We start from the raw sequence: 18,727 nt of genomic DNA on the forward strand, positions 1-18,727 counted from the left end.
GTTTACATGAAGGTAATTAGTGGCTTGGCGAGATAGCACTATCAATATGAAACACGAGTCTATGATTTCCTAAGAAAAAAAAACAACGGGTTGCACTCAGGGAGTGCCAGCAGAAGTGAAAACTCAGTGACTAGTGCAAAATGCACTATGTATAGGTAATTGAGGTTAACGCCATCTAGCGTTAGCGTTAATTACTTGAAACCCCTAAGCACATCACGAGTTATATTAATAATACCAGTTAGAGCGAAACTCACTAGATGGCATTTAAATCATAAAGAAAAACTCAATGACATTACATGTAACAGTTTTTCATGTAATAGTTTTTCTTTATTGATGTAAATGCCATCTAAATGAGTGGCCATCTAAATCTTACGGTCACGTGATCGTCTGACGCTGTCTCGAGTTTAACATTTTGTCCCCACCTCAAAAGTGCACAGCGCCGCTAAAGAAGTTTTCACTTCAAAAAGCGGTTCGTTTTACCTATAAACTAATGCTATTCATTTAATAACATTTGCCGAGAAAGCGGACCGGGAATATTTCATGACTGCTTCTGCTAACAAGTCGGCAGGGTATACTCGAGCTTCCCGCTCCGACCGAGGCGGCCGCCATACAAGGCGAAAACATTTCGCGAGCGACATTCCTGGAACGCCCCATAATCGGGTTCTTGTATGGCCGCCGGCGCCGGGTGGGTCGGGGCTAGGGTTGCCAGATAGTCGGGATTCGGCGGGATTCTCCCGATTTTTAGCATGTGTTCCCGATTCCCGACAAAGTGAAAATTGTCCCGAAAAACAGCTTCACGTTATAAAACAATAATTTCAAGTTCCGAACTGTCGTCGAGCGAGAGCGCGACCCGCGTCGAGCCCGTCAGCGCGCGTGGCGAGATTGGGCAGAGCAGCTGACGTAGTGCCAATAATGTAAAATATCGTTGTTTTTAATACAATTAATTTAATTTGAATGCTATTTTTTCCCTACTTAAGGCCCAAAATCCCGATTTTTTTTTATTTTTTCCCGATAATAGCGCCTTTCGACGAAGCGCTGGTGGCCTAGCGGTAAGAGCGTGCGACTTGCAATCCGGAGGTCGCGGGTTCGAACCCCGGCTCGTACCAATGAGTATTTCGGAACTTATGTACGAAATATCATTTGCTATTTATCAGTCGCTTTTCGGTGAAGGAAAACATCGTGAGGAAACCGGACTAATCCCAATACGGGCCTAGTTTACCCTCTGGGTTGAAAGGTCAGATGGCAGTCGCTTTCGTAAAACTAGTGCCCACGCCAATTACTGGGATCAGTTGCCAAGCGGACCCCAGGCTCCCATGAGCCGTGGCAAAATGCCGGGACAACGCGAGGAAGAAGAAGAATAGCGCCTTTCGATCTGGCAACCCTGGTCGGGGCGGCCTACGTGATGGCGCACTCGACGGGCGCCCCGGGCGGCAGGCGCTCGGCCAGCAGCGCGGCCACGGCGCGCGCCAGGTAGCTCATGGTGCCATAGGAGCCGCTGGGCGCCGAGTCGTACAGGTGCTGGCACACGCCCGCCGCGCCGCCGCACAGCAGCGCGCCCCCCCCTCCCCCGACCCCGCCCGCGTCCGGCTTCGCGCAGCACAGCGTCGCGTCGCCGTTGCAGCGCATCTGAAAGTTGTCGGTGACCGGGGTATTACGATGTTTAGGGCTCATTTAGACCGCGCGCGAACTCGCGTGCGATCGCATTGCCATAGAGAAAAAATACATAGAGTGCTCACTCCATACATCAGTTCAGACTATTAATTTCAGTGTTTACATCTAGCATCGAGTAGCGGAACTATCAGTACTGCTACTTGACAATAGATGTAGCACTGACCGGAAAGTCTTATCTCAACAGCATAAGACTTTCCGGTCGGTGCTACATCTATTGTCAAGTAGCAGTACTGATAGTTCCGCTACTCGATGCTAGATGCTAATAGTTTTTTTGGTACTAAAACTGATGTATGGAGTGAGCACTCTATGTATTTTTTTCTCTATGGCATTGCGGACCATTGAGGCACAGTACAAGAACAGTAGTGAATCTATCTTCATAGAAATGTGCCGCTGCCGGCTTGAATGTGTGCGTGCGCGCCGGGCGCCGTGTACGCACGCGCTGTCACGCACACATTCGCAAAATATACGGGGGAATACGGTGGCGGCAGTGTGGGCCGTACCGCGACTGTGATCGCGCGCATTCGAGTACGCTCGCATTTGCCTGCTCTTACCGGCCTTAATTTATACCTCATTTATGAATTGATAGAACATTTCATTATATTATATAAATAGAAACCTTGTGCTACTCATAATACGCAAATAATATTTAACTAAAAATAAAAGTGACAACCCTAAGCGCCAACGCAAGAGTAGGTAACAGGGATCGGAACCGGTTTTTTGCAAAAACTTAGAAATAACCATATTTTTCGAATTATTTTACACTCGAAATGTAGGACTCAGTTGTGTTTTTAGGTTACGACTTCGTATTATTAGATTGCTCAATTAGAAATATAGTAATTAGCAAAGAACGAAAAAATACCGTTTCCGTTCCCATACAAAAAATACCGGTATCCGATCCCTGGTAGGTAAATAACTTACTGAACGGCCTTAGATTCACTACTGTTCTTAGTGTAGGTACTGTGATCGAGGTTACAACGATTCAGCCGACCGATCAAATAACGCAATGTAATGAAACTCGCATGCGAGTTCTCGCACCGTCTAAATGGGCCCTTATAATGGATGGTCACAATATAGTGACTATAGTACATTACTACAGAGCCCGTGAAGTAACGGGTTGCCGTTAAATACATTATACGGTGTAACCTGGATAATTCAAATCTCAAGGGACCGGCAAACGAATTCTGGTATTATTTAAAGATTTTACCAGTTATAAAATAAAGTTATCGTTGCTATAAAAGTATTGTTTCAGCTATGTATCCTCACCTGATCTTCCAAAAATATCTGATTAGCCTTATGCACCAGATGCTCTACTGTAATAGTCCCGCCGAGGTGGCTGACCGCCTTGTACTCGACCACGAGGGTCAGCACCATGAGCGCTTCCACCACCAGCTGCCGGTACTCGGGCTGGGGTATGGAGTTCAGGACCGTCTCGACGGCGAGAGCGAATTTCAACTCTCCGGACGTCATCTCTTGGGTCAAATTCGGTTGCAGCACTTTGCCTTGGATGACTAGACCTTGGCACTGGGGGGAAATATATATGGTTCAAGAAAGTTTTGGATTTTCAAAGTGCATAATGTATAAAAATATTCATTTAGTCAAAAAATTTTTTCAATAAGCTTCTACACGTAGGTACATACAGATTTTGGAAAAATTTACAGTCAACGACAAAATCATCAATATTGTTATTTTTTGCGAGTCAATTCCAATTATATCGAAGAACAAAAGCTTTGACCAACCTAGGTTAAGGGACTATAAAAGTCACAAACGGGAGAAAAAGTTTTCTATACATTTAGTATGAAAGAACGTAAAAAAATCACATGCTCTTTTTTACGCCATTTAAAAAATCCAGACTATATAAGTGGTAGAGTAGAGGCAAAGAGAATTTGAAATAGAGACGGATTGACAAACTAAAGAAGAATGGTGCAATCTTTTCGAGCGATGGCGCCGTACATTTACTTAAGCTTTGGATTCCTCCGAAAACGGTGCCGTCATATAGCGGCCGCAAAAGACGGCCGTCTTTACGGTGGCGACATGTGGAAAGTACCACGGCGTCATAACACACCGTCATCCACCAAGGTCAAAGCGGCAAATTTGAAAAATGTAGGCGCGATGGGATAACGTCCCATACAAAAATTTGAATTTCGCGCTTTTTCCTACTGACAAAATTTGCTTGATCGTCTATAATTTACTTGGAGGATGAAATATCATCAGAAGAGGAAAATAATCGTAGTACGGAATCATTTATTCAAATCTCGTGTCATTTATTCAAAATGGCGTCACCGCTATCTAATAAAACGTTCACGAAACTATCGACAAGGTCATGACGGCCGTCATCTTACGTTACGTTGACAATCAACGTAACGTAGCGCCGTCTAGGAAACCGCGCCATCTTGTTTACATAGACAACGTTCTAGTGACGTCAGTCAACGCTATATAGCGGCCGTCATATTACGGCACCGTTTTCGGAGGAATCCAAAGCTTTACTGTAGAGTAGATGTCGTTAAGAGCCAACAGGAGCTAAGATTTAAATATTTTAGGTAAATATACCCGTCTCCCTAACGGAAGCGGCTCCTAAAACTAGTGCGATAAGGACAAGGCGAAAAATCCTGCGTAAAAATATCAAAAATCGAGGTTTCGTACTCGACTGTTTCCTCCTCCAAAACTTAACGAATTGTAACCAAATTTGGAAATCTAAATGATTATGACATTATCTGTGTCGGACCGTTTTGCTTTTTTGACTAATTGATGTCAGTTTTGAATAGCACGCCTCTCATTACGGCACAGTCAATAAGGCCACTTTGGCCATTTTTAGCGCCTTAAAAAACAAAAATATCAAAAAAAGCAAAACGGTCCGACACAGATATTGACAATATTAATCTGTGTTGAAAAAATCATTGCTCTAGTTTTAAAACCCACGGAGGAAACAGTCGAGTACGTTTGTATGGAGAAATGACCACTCCTGTTGGCTCTTAATTTATGACATTTAACAAATTGACACATATCAGTGAAAGAATAAGGATCAAAGTCAAATGGCGTTCTAACAGTTTTAATCTTCTGTCGAAAGATGGCAGTAAATGTAGGTACATAATTTACCATGACAGCTCTCTATACACTCTGTTCTCTTTGGTAGAGGTATACCTTTTCCAGCACGCCCCACACGCGCGGGTAGAAGTCCCTCGGCACACGGTTGAGCGCGCCGTCCAGCCGCCGGCGCCGCAGCCACTGCCCCTGCCGGTCGGGCTCCGAGATCGGCGCGACTGACAAATATCGAGCTGTATTACTATGGTAGGGGTATACCTTTTCCAGCACGCCCCACACGCGCGGGTAGAAGTCCCTCGGCACACGGTTGAGCGCGCCGTCCAACCGCCGGCGCCGCAGCCACTGCCCCTGCCGGTCGGGCTCCGAGATCGGCGCGACTGACAAATATCGAGCTGTATTACTATGGTAGAGGTATACCTTTTCCAGCACGCCCCACACGCGCGGGTAGAAGTCCCTCGGCACACGGTTGAGCGCGCCGTCGAGCCGCCGACGCCGCAGCCACTGCCCCTGCCGGTCGGGCTCCGAGATCGGCGCGACTGACAAATATCGAGCTGTATTACTATGGTAGGGGTATACCTTTTCCAGCACGCCCCACACGCGCGGGTAGAAGTCCCTCGGCACACGGTTGAGCGCGCCGTCCAGCCGCCGGCGCCGCAGCCACTGCCCCTGCCGGTCGGGCTCCGAGATCGGCGCGACTGACAAATATCGAGCTGTATTACTATGGTAGGGGTATACCTTTTCCAGCACGCCCCACACGCGCGGGTAGAAGTCCCTCGGCACACGGTTGAGCGCGCCGTCCAGCCGCCGGCGCCGCAGCCACTGCCCCTGCCGGTCGGGCTCCGAGATCGGCGCGACTGACAAATATCGAGCTGTATTACTATGGTAGGGGTATACCTTTTCCAGCACGCCCCACACGCGCGGGTAGAAGTCCCTCGGCACACGGTTGAGCGCGCCGTCGAGCCGCCGGCGCCGCAGCCACTGCCCCTGCCGGTCGGGCTCCGAGATCGGCGCGACTGACAAATATCGAGCTGTATTACTTTCATCAAAAAAAGCGGCAAAGTGCGAGTCGGACTCGCGCACGGAGGGTTCCGCACCATCAACAAAAAATAGAGCAAAACAAGCAAAAAGCAAAAAAACGATCACCCATCCAAGTACTGACCCCGCCCGACGTTGCTTAACTTCGGTCAAAAATCACGTTTGTTGTATGGGAGCCCCACTTAAATCTTTATTTTATTCTGTTTTTAGTATTTGTTGTTATAGCGGCAACAGAAATATGTACATCATCTGTGAAAATTTCAACTGTCTAGCTATTACGGTTCGTGAGATACAGCCTGGTGACAGACGGACGGACGGACAGCGGAGTCTTAGTAATAGGGTCCCGTTTTTACCCTTTGGGTACGGAACCCTAAAAACGAAAGAATGTTCTATACATTTATAAACCTTAAACTAACAAGATAACGTTTACCAACAGTCTGCGTGTTGCATGCAATATTATTATTTAACTAGCTGTGCCCGCGGCTCCGCCCGCGTGGAATTCGGTCTGTGTCAGTAAGCTAATTCATCCCTAATTTGTCTTTCTCTCCCCTGAAGGCGGAACTTGAAGTAAAGTTGACAGATGAATACGATTAGCGGACTGAAGTCCAGATAAGTAAAATATTTTACAATTAAGCTTTGGATTCCTCCGAAAACGGTGCCGTCATATGACGGCCGTCTTTACGGTGGCGACATGTGGAAAGTACCACGGCGTCATAACACACCGTCATCCACCAAGGTCAAAGCGGCAAATTTGAAAAATGTAGGCGCGATGGGATAACGTCCCATAGAAAATTTGAATTTCGCGCCTTTTCCTACTGACAAGATTTGCTTGATCATCTATAATTTATTTGGAGGATGAAATATCATCAGAAGAGGAAAATAATCGTAGTACGGAATCATTTATTCAAATCTCGTGTCATTTATTCAAAATGGCGTCACCGCTATCTAATAAAACGTTCACGAAACTATCGACACCGTCATGACGGCCGTCATCTTACGTTACGTTGACAATCAACGTAACGTAACGCCGTCTAGGAAACCGCGCCATCTTGTTTACATAGACAACGTTCTAGTGACGTCAGTCAACGCTATATAGCGGCCGTAATATGACGGCACCGTTTTCGGAGGAATCCAAAGCTTTAGGTAGGTACCACTAAACAAAACTACACTCCAAAACCGATAGTTTTTTTCGCCCTTATTCCAATATTAGACGTGATTTAAACGACACAGAGTAGTAGGTGTATAACGGACAATACAGTACTACTTTTGTATTTTTACGTTCTTGACTGTACCTATCCAAATCATGTCCATGGCAAATATCATCCAATTCTGTCCTCCAGTCAAATCATTCAGGTCCGTAAACTTTTATGAATAAGGGGGAAGTAAATATTGCCAATATATGTATACATATAAATATGCCAATTTAAAAACAAGTATTAAATATATAACTCTTATTTTTTAAGTAGCGTTTTATCGCTATAGTTCGTTTTTTTTATTTTAGCATTAGAAATAAGGTAAACAATCTTGATGTGTCTTTTAATTGAAAAACACATTTTAAAAATAAGTTACGGTAAATATGTAACAATTATGAATCTAATACGATCTTTTATAGTCTTCTGCTTTCATAAGTAATAGTTATTGATTTTTAAAAAGTGTTTTTCAATTAAAAGACATGTCAAAATCGCTTAACTTCTTTCAAGTTCTTTCTAATGCTAAAAAATAACAAACTATAATAGAACATTTATAAACCTTAAACCAACAAGATAACGATTACCAACGGTCTGTGTGTTGCATGCAATATTATTATTTAATAGATGTTTCATTGAAAATGTGGCAGGGTTAATTGTATGTAAGATAATCAAACTAAGTGCCAAATTGTTTCCAAGTATCCCCATTGGTATGTCACAAACATATAATCATAAGTAAAATAAATGAAATAGCAATAGAGACTAACCCCCTTATTCATAAACGTGCTACAAATCTCAATTAATTAACTAATAATCGTATGTCCTTATCTGTCATTTTGACTTAAGTATTTGTAAGAAAGGGATAAAACATAATTTAACTAAATCAGGTCCGTAAAGTTTTATGAATAAGGGGGTAAGTAAATATTGCCAATATATGTATACATATAAATATGCCAAATAGAATTTATAACTCTAAAAACAAGTATTAAATATATAACTCTTATTTTTTAGTAGCGTTTTATCGCTAGGCATTGGCGACAATAATAGGTTAAACAAAGACGCACAAATAAGTGAAATTTTTTGTATCTGCAAGTTTGACGTGTGAAGTAGATGGTGTCATACTCTACCAAACAGTTGTCTACATCTAACCCGGGCCGCACACGCACGGAATTTTCATTCGGTTTCCATACGGAATGACAGGTGGGAACGGGACGTCGCTCTACAATTACATAGCGCTGTCTCGCTTGCACATGTCCTTCCGTACGGAAAATTCCGTGCGTGCGCGGCCAGGGTAATAATGGGGGAAAATCGAACGAACCACTATAACTGTGTCATAGAGAAAAAAATACATAGATTGCTCACTTTATACATCAAAAAATAGATGTACCTAGCACCGACCGGAAAGTCTTATGTTGTTGAGCATAAGACTTTCCAGCAGGGATCGGAACCGGTTTTTTGCAAAAACTTAGAAATAACCATATTTTACGAATTATAAAAAATACCGTTTCCGTTCCCATACAAAAAATACCGGTATCCGATCCCTGCTTTCCGGTCGGTGCTACATTTATTGTCAAGTAACAGTACTGATAGTTCCGCTACTCGATGCTATATGTAGACACTGAAATTAATAGTCTTTTTGGTACCAAAACCGATGTATGGAGTGAGCACTCTTGTCTTACTATATTTCTCTACGACTGTGTTTATTATGGTACAGTGTATACATACTGTCCTCAATGTTGCCCTGAAGCGACTGACCAGACTCCAAGATAATTTGCGATTTCTTGCCGTATCGGTGCGATTTGTTGCTCACGATCGAGAAGTTCCCGCGACCCACTAAAATTAATATCATATATTAGGGAAAACTGTTGTTAGCATTTGTTTTTGTGTTAATTCTACATGTATGTTGCTATTGGAGTTGCAGAAAAAAAGATGAGTTTTCCTTATAATATTGCATGTTCCTGTTCTAGGCTAAAAAAGAATTATTAGATACAATTTAAACAAACAACAGTACATAACACATATTACAAACGGCGACATAGGTAGGTACATCATATCTTTTCATCTCCTATAAACTACAGGTGTCCTAGTTTTATATGGTCCATAAAAATATAAGGAGTTGTATCAACGGCGGAATTAGTAAGGAATGCTATATGAACAGCCGATAGCAGAAATAACTAAGCGGATGAGGTGTCAAAAATATCTGAACAGTATTATATAATCTGATTCTAAACAGTTTGAGAAAATAAGAGCGTTTTAGACACCTGGCGCGCTTAGTTATTTCTGCTGCTAACTGTTCATAAAAATAATGAAGCTAATAAAATTACGGTGAAGAGGGGCCATTTGCATGTTGGTAGAACCACAACAATGACGTCACAAATACATACACGTACATAAATAAACATAAAACTAGATACCGTTGGATTTGATTAAAAAGGGGGTTGTACACTCAACATATACAAAGGCAAAATCCGTAGTGCACAAGAACTCGCCTTTACTCTTGGCGCACTTCTCCTTTATAACACACAGAGAATTTGCTGGAAAGGAAATATATACTATTTTATACGGAATTTCCTCTTTCCCCACTGAGTAAAAGTATATTAGTTGAAGAGAAAATTAAAAGTATTTTACAAACCCTATAAAAAATAATATTATATTCTGTAACAGTATTTCTATACAGCGAATAAGTGGGTACTAAAATTGGAGCGATTGTACATAACGTTAAAATAGACATTCACACGAAACAAAAACAATTCTTTTTATGGTCTCACTATAGATAGACTAAACAAAATCACCGTTAATCTACGATTATAGATTATAGTATTGGTACATTATAACTATGTACAATTATAAGTTGTGTGGGTACAAGGGTGTTCCCAGATAATCCACAAGAGGAAATAAATTGATTCTTACCGCTGTTGATGGCAAATTCCTTTCCGCTGAGAATGTGGTACAGCAAGTTCTTCATTTCGAATGGGGACAAGTTAAGAAGGTGCTCCGATGCTTCCTCGCCGTCGCAAGATAGCGTTCTGGACAGTTCCGTGGCCATTACCTGGGCAAGAAATACTTTTGAAGTGAAAATTTCTTTTCTCAAAAATGGACGGCAAAGTCGACGTTGCCGGTTAAAAAATAGGTCGCGAAGTGCGTAGTTTATGGTCATTCAAAAAATTAAAAAGTTAAAAACATTGCGGTCTCGATTTCGGGACTGCAATGTCGCATACAAATTCCATTATTTAACGAGTTCCAAACTTTTTAAAACTTTAAATGGCCATATCAAATGAAGGCATAGGTCCCTTAAACAGCCAAACAGATGATCAGCACTTATTATTATAAAGCCTATAACAGACTATCGCACCGCACCGCGACCTTGGAGCGTCGCACCCATAAGTGAGAGCGAGAAACAGATATCTCTTTCTCGCTCTCACTTATGGGTGCGACGCTCCAAGGTCGCGGTGCGGTGCGATAGTCTGTTACAGGCTTAATGTTGGTACCGCGACTATTTAGGTGTCTCAAATAGGTTGGCGTATTTTCAGCAGAAAAATACACTTCTTTTTTTTTTTTAAAGGCGGCAAGCAAATTTTTTTAATGGTTGTATATTTTTCTGTGAAAATTAGAACGTTGCTTCTGTAAGTTCTGTAAAATATTTCTATTTCTTGCACCATTTTTGAGAAAAGCACTATATATGACTCGGCTGGAAGGCTACTTGCTGGCTTCGGATTCAATTAAACGGACTCCCAAGGTCGTCCGTTTAAAACGAATCCTCAGCCTGCAAGTAGCTACTTCCGAACCTCGACAATAATGTACTATTAGCGGCGCTATGCACTCTTTGAGGTGGGAAAAAAAGTTAAACTCGAGACAGTGTAAGACGATCACGTGACCGTAAGATTTAGATGGCCACTCATTTAGATGGCATTTAAATGAATAAAGAAAAACTCAAAGACATTACATGTAATGTGATTGAGTTTTTCTTTATTGATTTAAATGCCATCTAGTGAGTTTCGCTCTAACTGGTATTAATATAACTCGAGTACTAACAGTGATGTGCTTAGGGGTTTCAAGTAATTAACGCTAACGCTAGATGGCGTTAACCTCAATTATACATAGTGCATTTTGCACTAGTCATTGAGTTTTCACTTCTGCCGGCACTCCCTGAGTGCAACCCGTTGTTTTTTTTGTGACTATATCAGTGATTATAGTCGTTCGATTTATAGCTGGCCCCGAACGGCTAATCCTTTGTCTATTGTTAAGTAAAACCGCACTTCATCTTCAGAACTACACTTTTACGCAAACCGTTAAATGGGGCATTATCTATGAAAAGGGACCTTATTGTCGATGGCGCTTACGCCGCACAGCGTCGCGCGGCATTGTATTTATATCGGAGCATCGTTAATAATGGCGTAAGCGCCATCGACAATAAGGTCCCTTTTCATAGATAACGTCACAAATTAACTCTTTTCACGAATATGCAAAAGTAACAAAACTATGATAGTACATACAAAGAATTAATTCTAAAGTGAAAGTTAATTATTTACAATGTATTATTATTTTTACTAACTAAATAGTTTACCTAATAATTTGGTTGTTATTAATTGGTATCTAGGTAGTACTTATGTGCGAGTGGTAAACATCATAAGCGCCCCTTGAACCATCCCACTAACCCGGGGTTAACCGGGTTTACCATGGTTACCAGTACAATTTGTCACTGGGTTAACGTTTTAACCGCTTACCCAGGGTTAGTGGGATGGTGCAAGTCGGCCTGTCGTTTTTTAGTTGGCAAACTTATCTAAGTTCAGTCCAGGGACTAAGGGGGTTAAAAAGAGTTTATATTTATCGTTTTGTAGGTACCAAAAACGTTACTAAACCTGAATAATAAGTCCGACGCGTAGTCTAAGCATCTCCAGGAACAGCTGTGGCTCTGTCCTTATGAACATGGCCAAGTACACGAGGAGTTCCTGTGTCAGCATCGCCGTACTCTCGTCGTCGCCATATGCCTGGGGCGAAACAACACGTCACTGAATATCTACTAAAGGGGCCCACTGGATACACAGACAAGACATCCTCTAGACTGAGCAACGTAACGCTACCCAGGGCCGGATCTAGGGTAGAGCGAGTGGAGCGGCCGCTCTAGGCGCCGGATGGCAAGGGGGGCGCCAAAATGGCAAATGAGAAAAAAAAAGTTATAAATGGCGAGGGGGGAAAATACGCTTGAAAACTTCAACGAAGGGCGCCAAAACCCGATTTCGCTCTACCCTGATCAAAGGCTCGGGCCGGCGCTGACGCTACCCCCTCTGCCACAAATATACGGTAGTTTTACTCCATCTTCGAGTCAAAGTGTCAGAATCCTGTGCCGTGATTGGTCCGTGTCTTTGAACGCACGGCACGGGATTCGCTCACCTCGTCCCCCTGCATCCCAGTATTTTTGGCAGCATCGGTTTCATGAAATAGTTGCTCTGAACTCCGTCTAGAGGATTCCTAGTCTATGACTGGATATCAGTCGGCCGGACAATATCAGCCTGTCTGTTGTTCGGAACTGTCAACTTTGCGTTCTAACTGACAGGCTGATGGGCGGACTGATAATCAGGGGGCCTCTTAAGAGATCTCGTAGAGGCTGATGTGGAAACGAAAAGGCGTATAAAGTCATATAAAAAAAGTGCGAGTCGGACTCGCGCACGGAGGGTTCCGCACCATCAACAAAAAATAGAGCAAAACAATCGTGTTTGTAGTATGGGAGCCCCCCTTAAATATTTATTTTATTTTATTTTTAGTATTTGTTGTTATAGCTGCAACAGAGATACATCATTTGTGAAAATTTCAACTGTCTAGCTATCGCGGTTCATGAGATACAGCCTGGTGACAGACGGACGGACGGACAGACAGCGAAGTCTTAGTAATAGGGTCCCGTTTTTTACCCTTTGGGTACGGAACCCTAAAAAGTCCACTCACGTTGTAGTTATTTCTTGTACAGTCAGCAGCAGAAGTTGCTAAGCGGGCGAGGTGTTCAAAATTACCTTGACACGCTCTTTTAAAAATCTTATTCTCTTAAAAATCATTTTGAACACCTGGCCCGCTTAGCAACTTCTGCTGCTTGCTGACTGTATAATACATTATCCCCTCTAGAACTTGACCCCTCTTGTAAACTGTTCTAAATGTACAGTCAGCAGCAGAAGTTGTACCCGTTCTTACCCAGTCAATAATTAAGGTGCGTTTGGATAATTTAGAACGTCTGGCCCGCTATGCTACTTCTGCTGCTGACTGTATATAAATTTTCCTACTGTATAATAGGTACAGTCGACGTCAAAGATATTTTTACATTTTTCGCCTTATTACAAAGGAGTAAGGTGCAAAAGTGTAAACATATCTTTGAAGTCGACTGTACATACGTGTTTGTATGTAAGACAAACCATATCTAACTAAAGCAGAGACGCTTTTCATATAGATTAGAACATTGAACCGCCTGTTGCTATCTCTATTGCACGCGCATAGTTATATTGCTGTCCCGCCCAATGCCGGCTGTCAATGTCATTGTGTGAGCTTGACAGCAATATAATAATGCGAGTGCAATAGAGATGTACGAAATCTATGCGCAAAAGTCTCTTCTTTATACAGTGTGGAAAGTTAACTCGGGCCCTGGAGGGAAAGTACCTTAAATCCTTGAGCTAGCTCATTTTACTTAAAGGAGACATTCCTTTATTTTTAAAAAGAAACAAAACTGCATTCAAAGATTTTCTAAAACTCGCTTGCCTCGCTCGGGACTCGAACCAACTAAAATTAAAAAAAAAAAACACACACACCCTATTTTATTATACTAATCGATAGTATTAATATTCAGGATAAAATTTCTCTAACAAACATTTGGTCTTAAAAATAAAAACAATCGTTAAATCTAACATTAACTTTATTTTACTATCAATTTGTTACACTTAAATTATTTAACTGATAAATTGTTCGAAATGAGCCGGTGGTCCCGTCTACACAAAATTAGTCGCCGTTGAAATTAATTTCTTGTAGCCTTCATCAAAGTGTTGTGGTGTACGCTCCTAATAACATTTTCTACCGCAACCCTTAGCTCTTGAACGGTTTCATAGCAAGTTTCATAAATAACATTTTTTACATGACCTCATAAAAAGAAGTCCATGGGCGTCAGGTCTGGACTTCTTGCAGGCCCGTTTGTACCTATCCAGGTATTGAAATGTTCATTGAGGTAAGCCCTGGCAATTCTGCTGTTGTGGGCAGGTGCACCATCTTGTTGAAAAATGATATTATTTCGTTCCTCTTCTGGTAGAAGGTTTAATTGATTTTGTAGAAGCTCCAATATTTCAATGTATTTTGCTGCATTCAGATGTCCTTCGTAAATGTGCACCAAAACAACCATATTACTTTTGATTCCACATCAAAAATTAAACGAAAATCTGACCTGATTGTTCGTTTCACGGACACCGAATGGATTTTGACGACACCAGTAATGATTGTTATGAGAGAGATAACAGAATTGTTACGTGTCTTTTACTTGTTACAAGTGAACAGTAACCAAATGTTTGTTAGAGAAATTTTATCCTGAGTATTAATACTATCGATTAGTATAATAAAATAGAGTGTGTGTTTTTTTTAATTTTAGTTGGTTCGAGTCCCGGGCGAGGCAAGCGAGTTTTAGAAAATCTTTGAATGCAGTTTTATTTCTTTTTCAAAATAAAGGAATGTCTCCTTTAAGTAAAATGAGCTAGCTCAAGGATTTAAGGTAGTTTCCCTCCAGGGCCCGAGTTAACTTTCCACACTGTATACTTGGTCAACCAGACCAAGACATCTTGATCTTGACAGTAGAAAAAGGCGGCAAATTTGAAAAATGTAGTCGCGAAGGGATATCGTCACATAGAAAATTTGAATTTCGCGCCTTTTTTAGGGTTCCGTACCCAAAGGGTAAAAACGGGACCCTATTACTAAGACTCAGCTTTAAAAGATTTAAGTGGGGCTCCCATACAACAAACGTGATTTTTGACCGAAGTTAAGCAACGTCGGACGGGGTCAGTACTTGGATGGGTGACCGTTTTTTTGCTTGTTTTTTGTCGATGGTGTGGAACCCACCGTGCGCGAGTCCGACTCGCACTTGGCCGGTTTTTTACTGACAAGATTTGGTTGACCAGCTATACAAAACATTACCTTGTTCCGTTAGAAACTATTCCTTTTATAACAAAAAGGTTTGCTTGTCTGTGGAAACTAAGTTCAGAAAACAGAAATGACTAACTAACAAAAAAAAATTACCTTCTTATGTTCGTGATCATTCTTCTCATTGCGAAATGTCTGCGTGTAACAAATAGTGGAATATTTTAAATATAAAAAAAAAATTAAGGCATAATTTTAATCAAGGGTTAATTTCGTTCATTTCGTGGCCGAAGCGTTGTGGTTGAAACACAGACTAGACACTTACACAGACACCACATTATTACAAAGAGCACAAGGTCACCACATGTGCAATTTTACTTGTAAAATGGTACGATTCTAGAAATTCAACTGAGTTGTATTGTATTATACACCATTTTATACTATAATATCCCAGTTACACCGTTAAAGCTTATTATTTGTAAATATTTTTAAATTACACGAGTGTCACGAGTAATGCTCGTAATTATAAGCCCAACTGAAATAAGCGGTCGCGCTTCCATACTAAATTTATCCGGGAGCGCTTATGTGTGGTGACCACGATTGTCTTATGTGCTTCGTCTAAACTGTCCCGCCTGTTACTATCTCTATCGCACGTGCGTAATATTACTGGCATGATGCCGGCTCTCAATGTCACTGCGCGAGCGGGACAGCAATATGACGTTTGTGCAAAAGAGATAGCAACAGGCGTGGGATAGTTTGAGGTGGTGAACTCACCAAATGTATCAGCTGCCTCAGCTCGTTCTCGGGCAGCGGCGCGGTGATGGTGTGCTCGTTGTTGGGCGGCATGCCCACGGTGATAATATTGCTGTCCCGCCCATGCCGGCTCTCAATGTCACTGTGCGAGCGGGACAGCAATATGACGTTCGTGCAAAACAGCAACAGGCGTGGGATAGATTGAGGTGGTGAACTCACCAAATGTATCAGCTGCCTCAGCTCGTTCTCGGGCAGCGGCGCGGTGATGGTGTGCTCGTTGCTGGGCGGCATGCCCACGGTGATAATATTGCTGTCCCGCCCATGATGCCGGCTCTCAATGTCACTGCGCGAGCGGGACAGCAATATAATTATGTTCGTGCAAAAGAGATAGCAACAGGCGTGGGATAGTTTGAGGTGGTGAGCTCACCAAATGTATCAGCTGCCTCAGCTCGTTCTCGGGCAGCGGCGCGGTGATGGTGTGCTCGTTGTTGGGCGGCATGCCCACGGTGATAATCTGATAATATTGCTGTCCCGCCCATGATGCCGGCTCTCAATGTCACTGTGCGAGCGGGACAGCAATATGACGTCGTGCAAAAGAGATAGCAACAGGCGTGGGATAGATTGAGGTGGTGAGCTCACCAAATGTATCAGCTGCCTCAGCTCGTTCTCGGGCAGCGGCGCGGTGATGGTGTGCTCGCTGTTGGGCGGCATGCCCACGGTGATAATATTGCTGTCCCGCCCATGATGCCGGCTCTCAATGTCACTGTGCGAGCGGGACAGCATTATGACGTCGTGCAAAAGAGATAGCAACAGGCGGGGGATAGATTGAGGTGGTGAACTCACCAAATGTATCAGCTGCCTCAGCTCGTTCTCGGGCAGCGGCGCGGTGATGGTGTGCTCGTTGCTGGGCGGCATGCCCACGGTGATCTGCTTCTGGCGCACCAGCAGGTCCGTGACAGCCTTGGCTAGGTCCTCGACGCGCTTGCCCAACATGCCGGCCGTGTGCCGCACCAGCCCCCACAGCTTCTGCGTGCACGCCTTCTCGTATAGAGCTTTGAGGAGCTCTTTCACTGTTACAGCTTTCCCGTTCTCTGTCATGCCTGGAACCAGTCGTTGATTGTGTAAGACTAGCTTTTGCCCGCAGCTTCGCACGCGCAGGAGAGTTTTTTTAATTTTTTTTTTTTATGAATTTTGAAAAATCCTTTCTTAGCGGACGCCTAGACCTTATAAGGAATCTACTTGCCAAATTTGGACTTTCTAGTCCCAGCGGTTTGGGCTGTGCGTTAATTTAAGTCAGTCAGTCAGGTCTTGCACGTTTATATATATAGATAAACGACACCGTAGGGTTGAAGCGAAAAAAATGTTCATCCAGACTTTACGTGTAAGGTTGGTACCTATTCCACCTGTCCAATTTCTTTGTCCAATGTGCATTGCGTCTCACTCTCTCACCAAGCAAAATGTGAGACGCAAATACACATTGGACAAATACATTGGACAGGTGGAATACCACCCTAAGGGAGGTACCTACCCTAAAAAACTTTAAGTCTAGTTTTTATTTCACCTGTTTGTCGCATTTAATGATTTATACACCGTGTTTTTTTTTATTTCCGTTAATTTCAAGAGTGCATTCCTGAGCTTAAATCAAGTAACTTACTCAAAGACACCGATATTCTAATTAACTCCATTTCGGAGATAATCAATAATTTATTTTTTTCCTATAAGGCCTCTACAAGCGTGTACACTTGCCTTAGGGCCGATTTACATATCGATTAGTGTTTATTATTATTATTTATTGAACACAATGTAAGTTTAGAATGAGTTCATACATTTGCTACTAAACTTAAGTACAATCTCGGTCGATCGATGTTCGAAATGACTTTATTAAGTCACAGATTTCAATTGTTTGGTTGAGTTAAATGTAATGCCCGTGTTACAACAACGCTATATGCTACATTTCATTAGTTTTTAAACTTAATTTTTTTAGTAAAAAAAAAATATATATTTTTTAAAAATTAACTATGCCATTTAGTTCTCTTAAATGTACTTAACCATGCCTCGAAGTTAACGGAATTCAATAAAAACACGGTGTATATCCATGCCAAATTGCAGCGTTCTAGCACTAGCGATCACGGAGCAAAGCCTCGGACAGACAGACAAACAGGTGGTCTAGCATGAGTTGCGTTTTCGCGCGCGAGTCCATACTTGAAGTCGCGCTTGATGTATGGAGTCGCGCGCGAGAACGCAACTCATGCTAGACCGTCAGACGGATATGGCGAAACTATAAGGGTTCCTAGTTGACTACGGAACCCCAAAAACACTAATCTTAGTCCCAAAACTCAGCAACTTCTTTCCCAACCCAACCGCCTGAGATATACTATGGCAAATCCACTTTGTCAGTAGAAAGAGACGAGAAATCCAAATTTAGTTGTACCAAACCATAGAGAAATATAGTAGGACAAGAGTGCTCACTCCATACATCAGTTAGACTATTAATTTCAGTGTCTACATCTAGCATCGAATAGCGGAACTATCAGTACTGCTACTCGACAATAGATGTAGCACCGACCGGAAAGTCTTATCTCAACAGCATAAGACTTTCCGGTCGGTGCTACATCTATTGTCAAGTACCAGTACTGATAGTTCCGCTACTCGATGCTAGATGCTAATAGTCTTTTTGGTACTAAAACTGATGTATGGAGTGAGCAATCTAACCAAACCATTAAAGTTCATATTTCTTTGCTGAGTGACGTTGATCAGTCCGTCATCTGTGGTTGGTGCAACTGGCCCCGGTGATCTGTAAGTATCGGTTCGGCGTACTTACCGGTATTGAACTCAAGCCCGTGCGTGTCGACCAAGTACTGCAGGATGTCGCCCTGCTCGTCCAGGCTCTCGGCCTCGCGCAGCATCGCCACCAGCTCGTCGGTCTCCTGCTCCGCGTACGACACTCC

At 42.6% G+C, this 18,727-nt stretch overlaps 1 protein-coding gene across 2 annotated transcripts in view; it reads right to left on the reverse strand.

Annotated features, from left to right (window-relative positions):
- Positions 1 to 1,393: 1,393 nt before the first annotated feature.
- LOC134662531 (probable phosphorylase b kinase regulatory subunit alpha) overlaps positions 1,394 to 18,727 on the reverse strand; it is a 32,549-nt gene continuing 15,215 nt past the window's right edge. The window contains exons 11-18 of one of the 2 annotated variants that reach the window (XM_063518792.1): positions 16,623 to 16,879; positions 11,792 to 11,920; positions 9,843 to 9,981; positions 9,428 to 9,466; positions 8,658 to 8,765; positions 5,605 to 5,723; positions 2,935 to 3,192; positions 1,394 to 1,626 (exon numbers count right to left, since the gene is read on the reverse strand). In XM_063518792.1, the coding sequence (XP_063374862.1) occupies positions 1,396 to 1,626; positions 2,935 to 3,192; positions 5,605 to 5,723; positions 8,658 to 8,765; positions 9,428 to 9,466; positions 9,843 to 9,981; positions 11,792 to 11,920; positions 16,623 to 16,879 (1,280 nt within the window). In that variant the 3' untranslated portion in view covers positions 1,394 to 1,395. The remainder of the gene's footprint in view (positions 1,627 to 2,934; positions 3,193 to 5,604; positions 5,724 to 8,657; positions 8,766 to 9,427; positions 9,467 to 9,842; positions 9,982 to 11,791; positions 11,921 to 16,622; positions 16,880 to 18,727) is intronic. The other variant, XM_063518793.1, reaches the window with a different exon arrangement.

Source organism: Cydia amplana, chromosome 3 (genome assembly GCF_948474715.1).
Source record: "Cydia amplana chromosome 3, ilCydAmpl1.1, whole genome shotgun sequence".
Taxonomy (NCBI): domain Eukaryota; kingdom Metazoa; phylum Arthropoda; class Insecta; order Lepidoptera; family Tortricidae; genus Cydia; species Cydia amplana.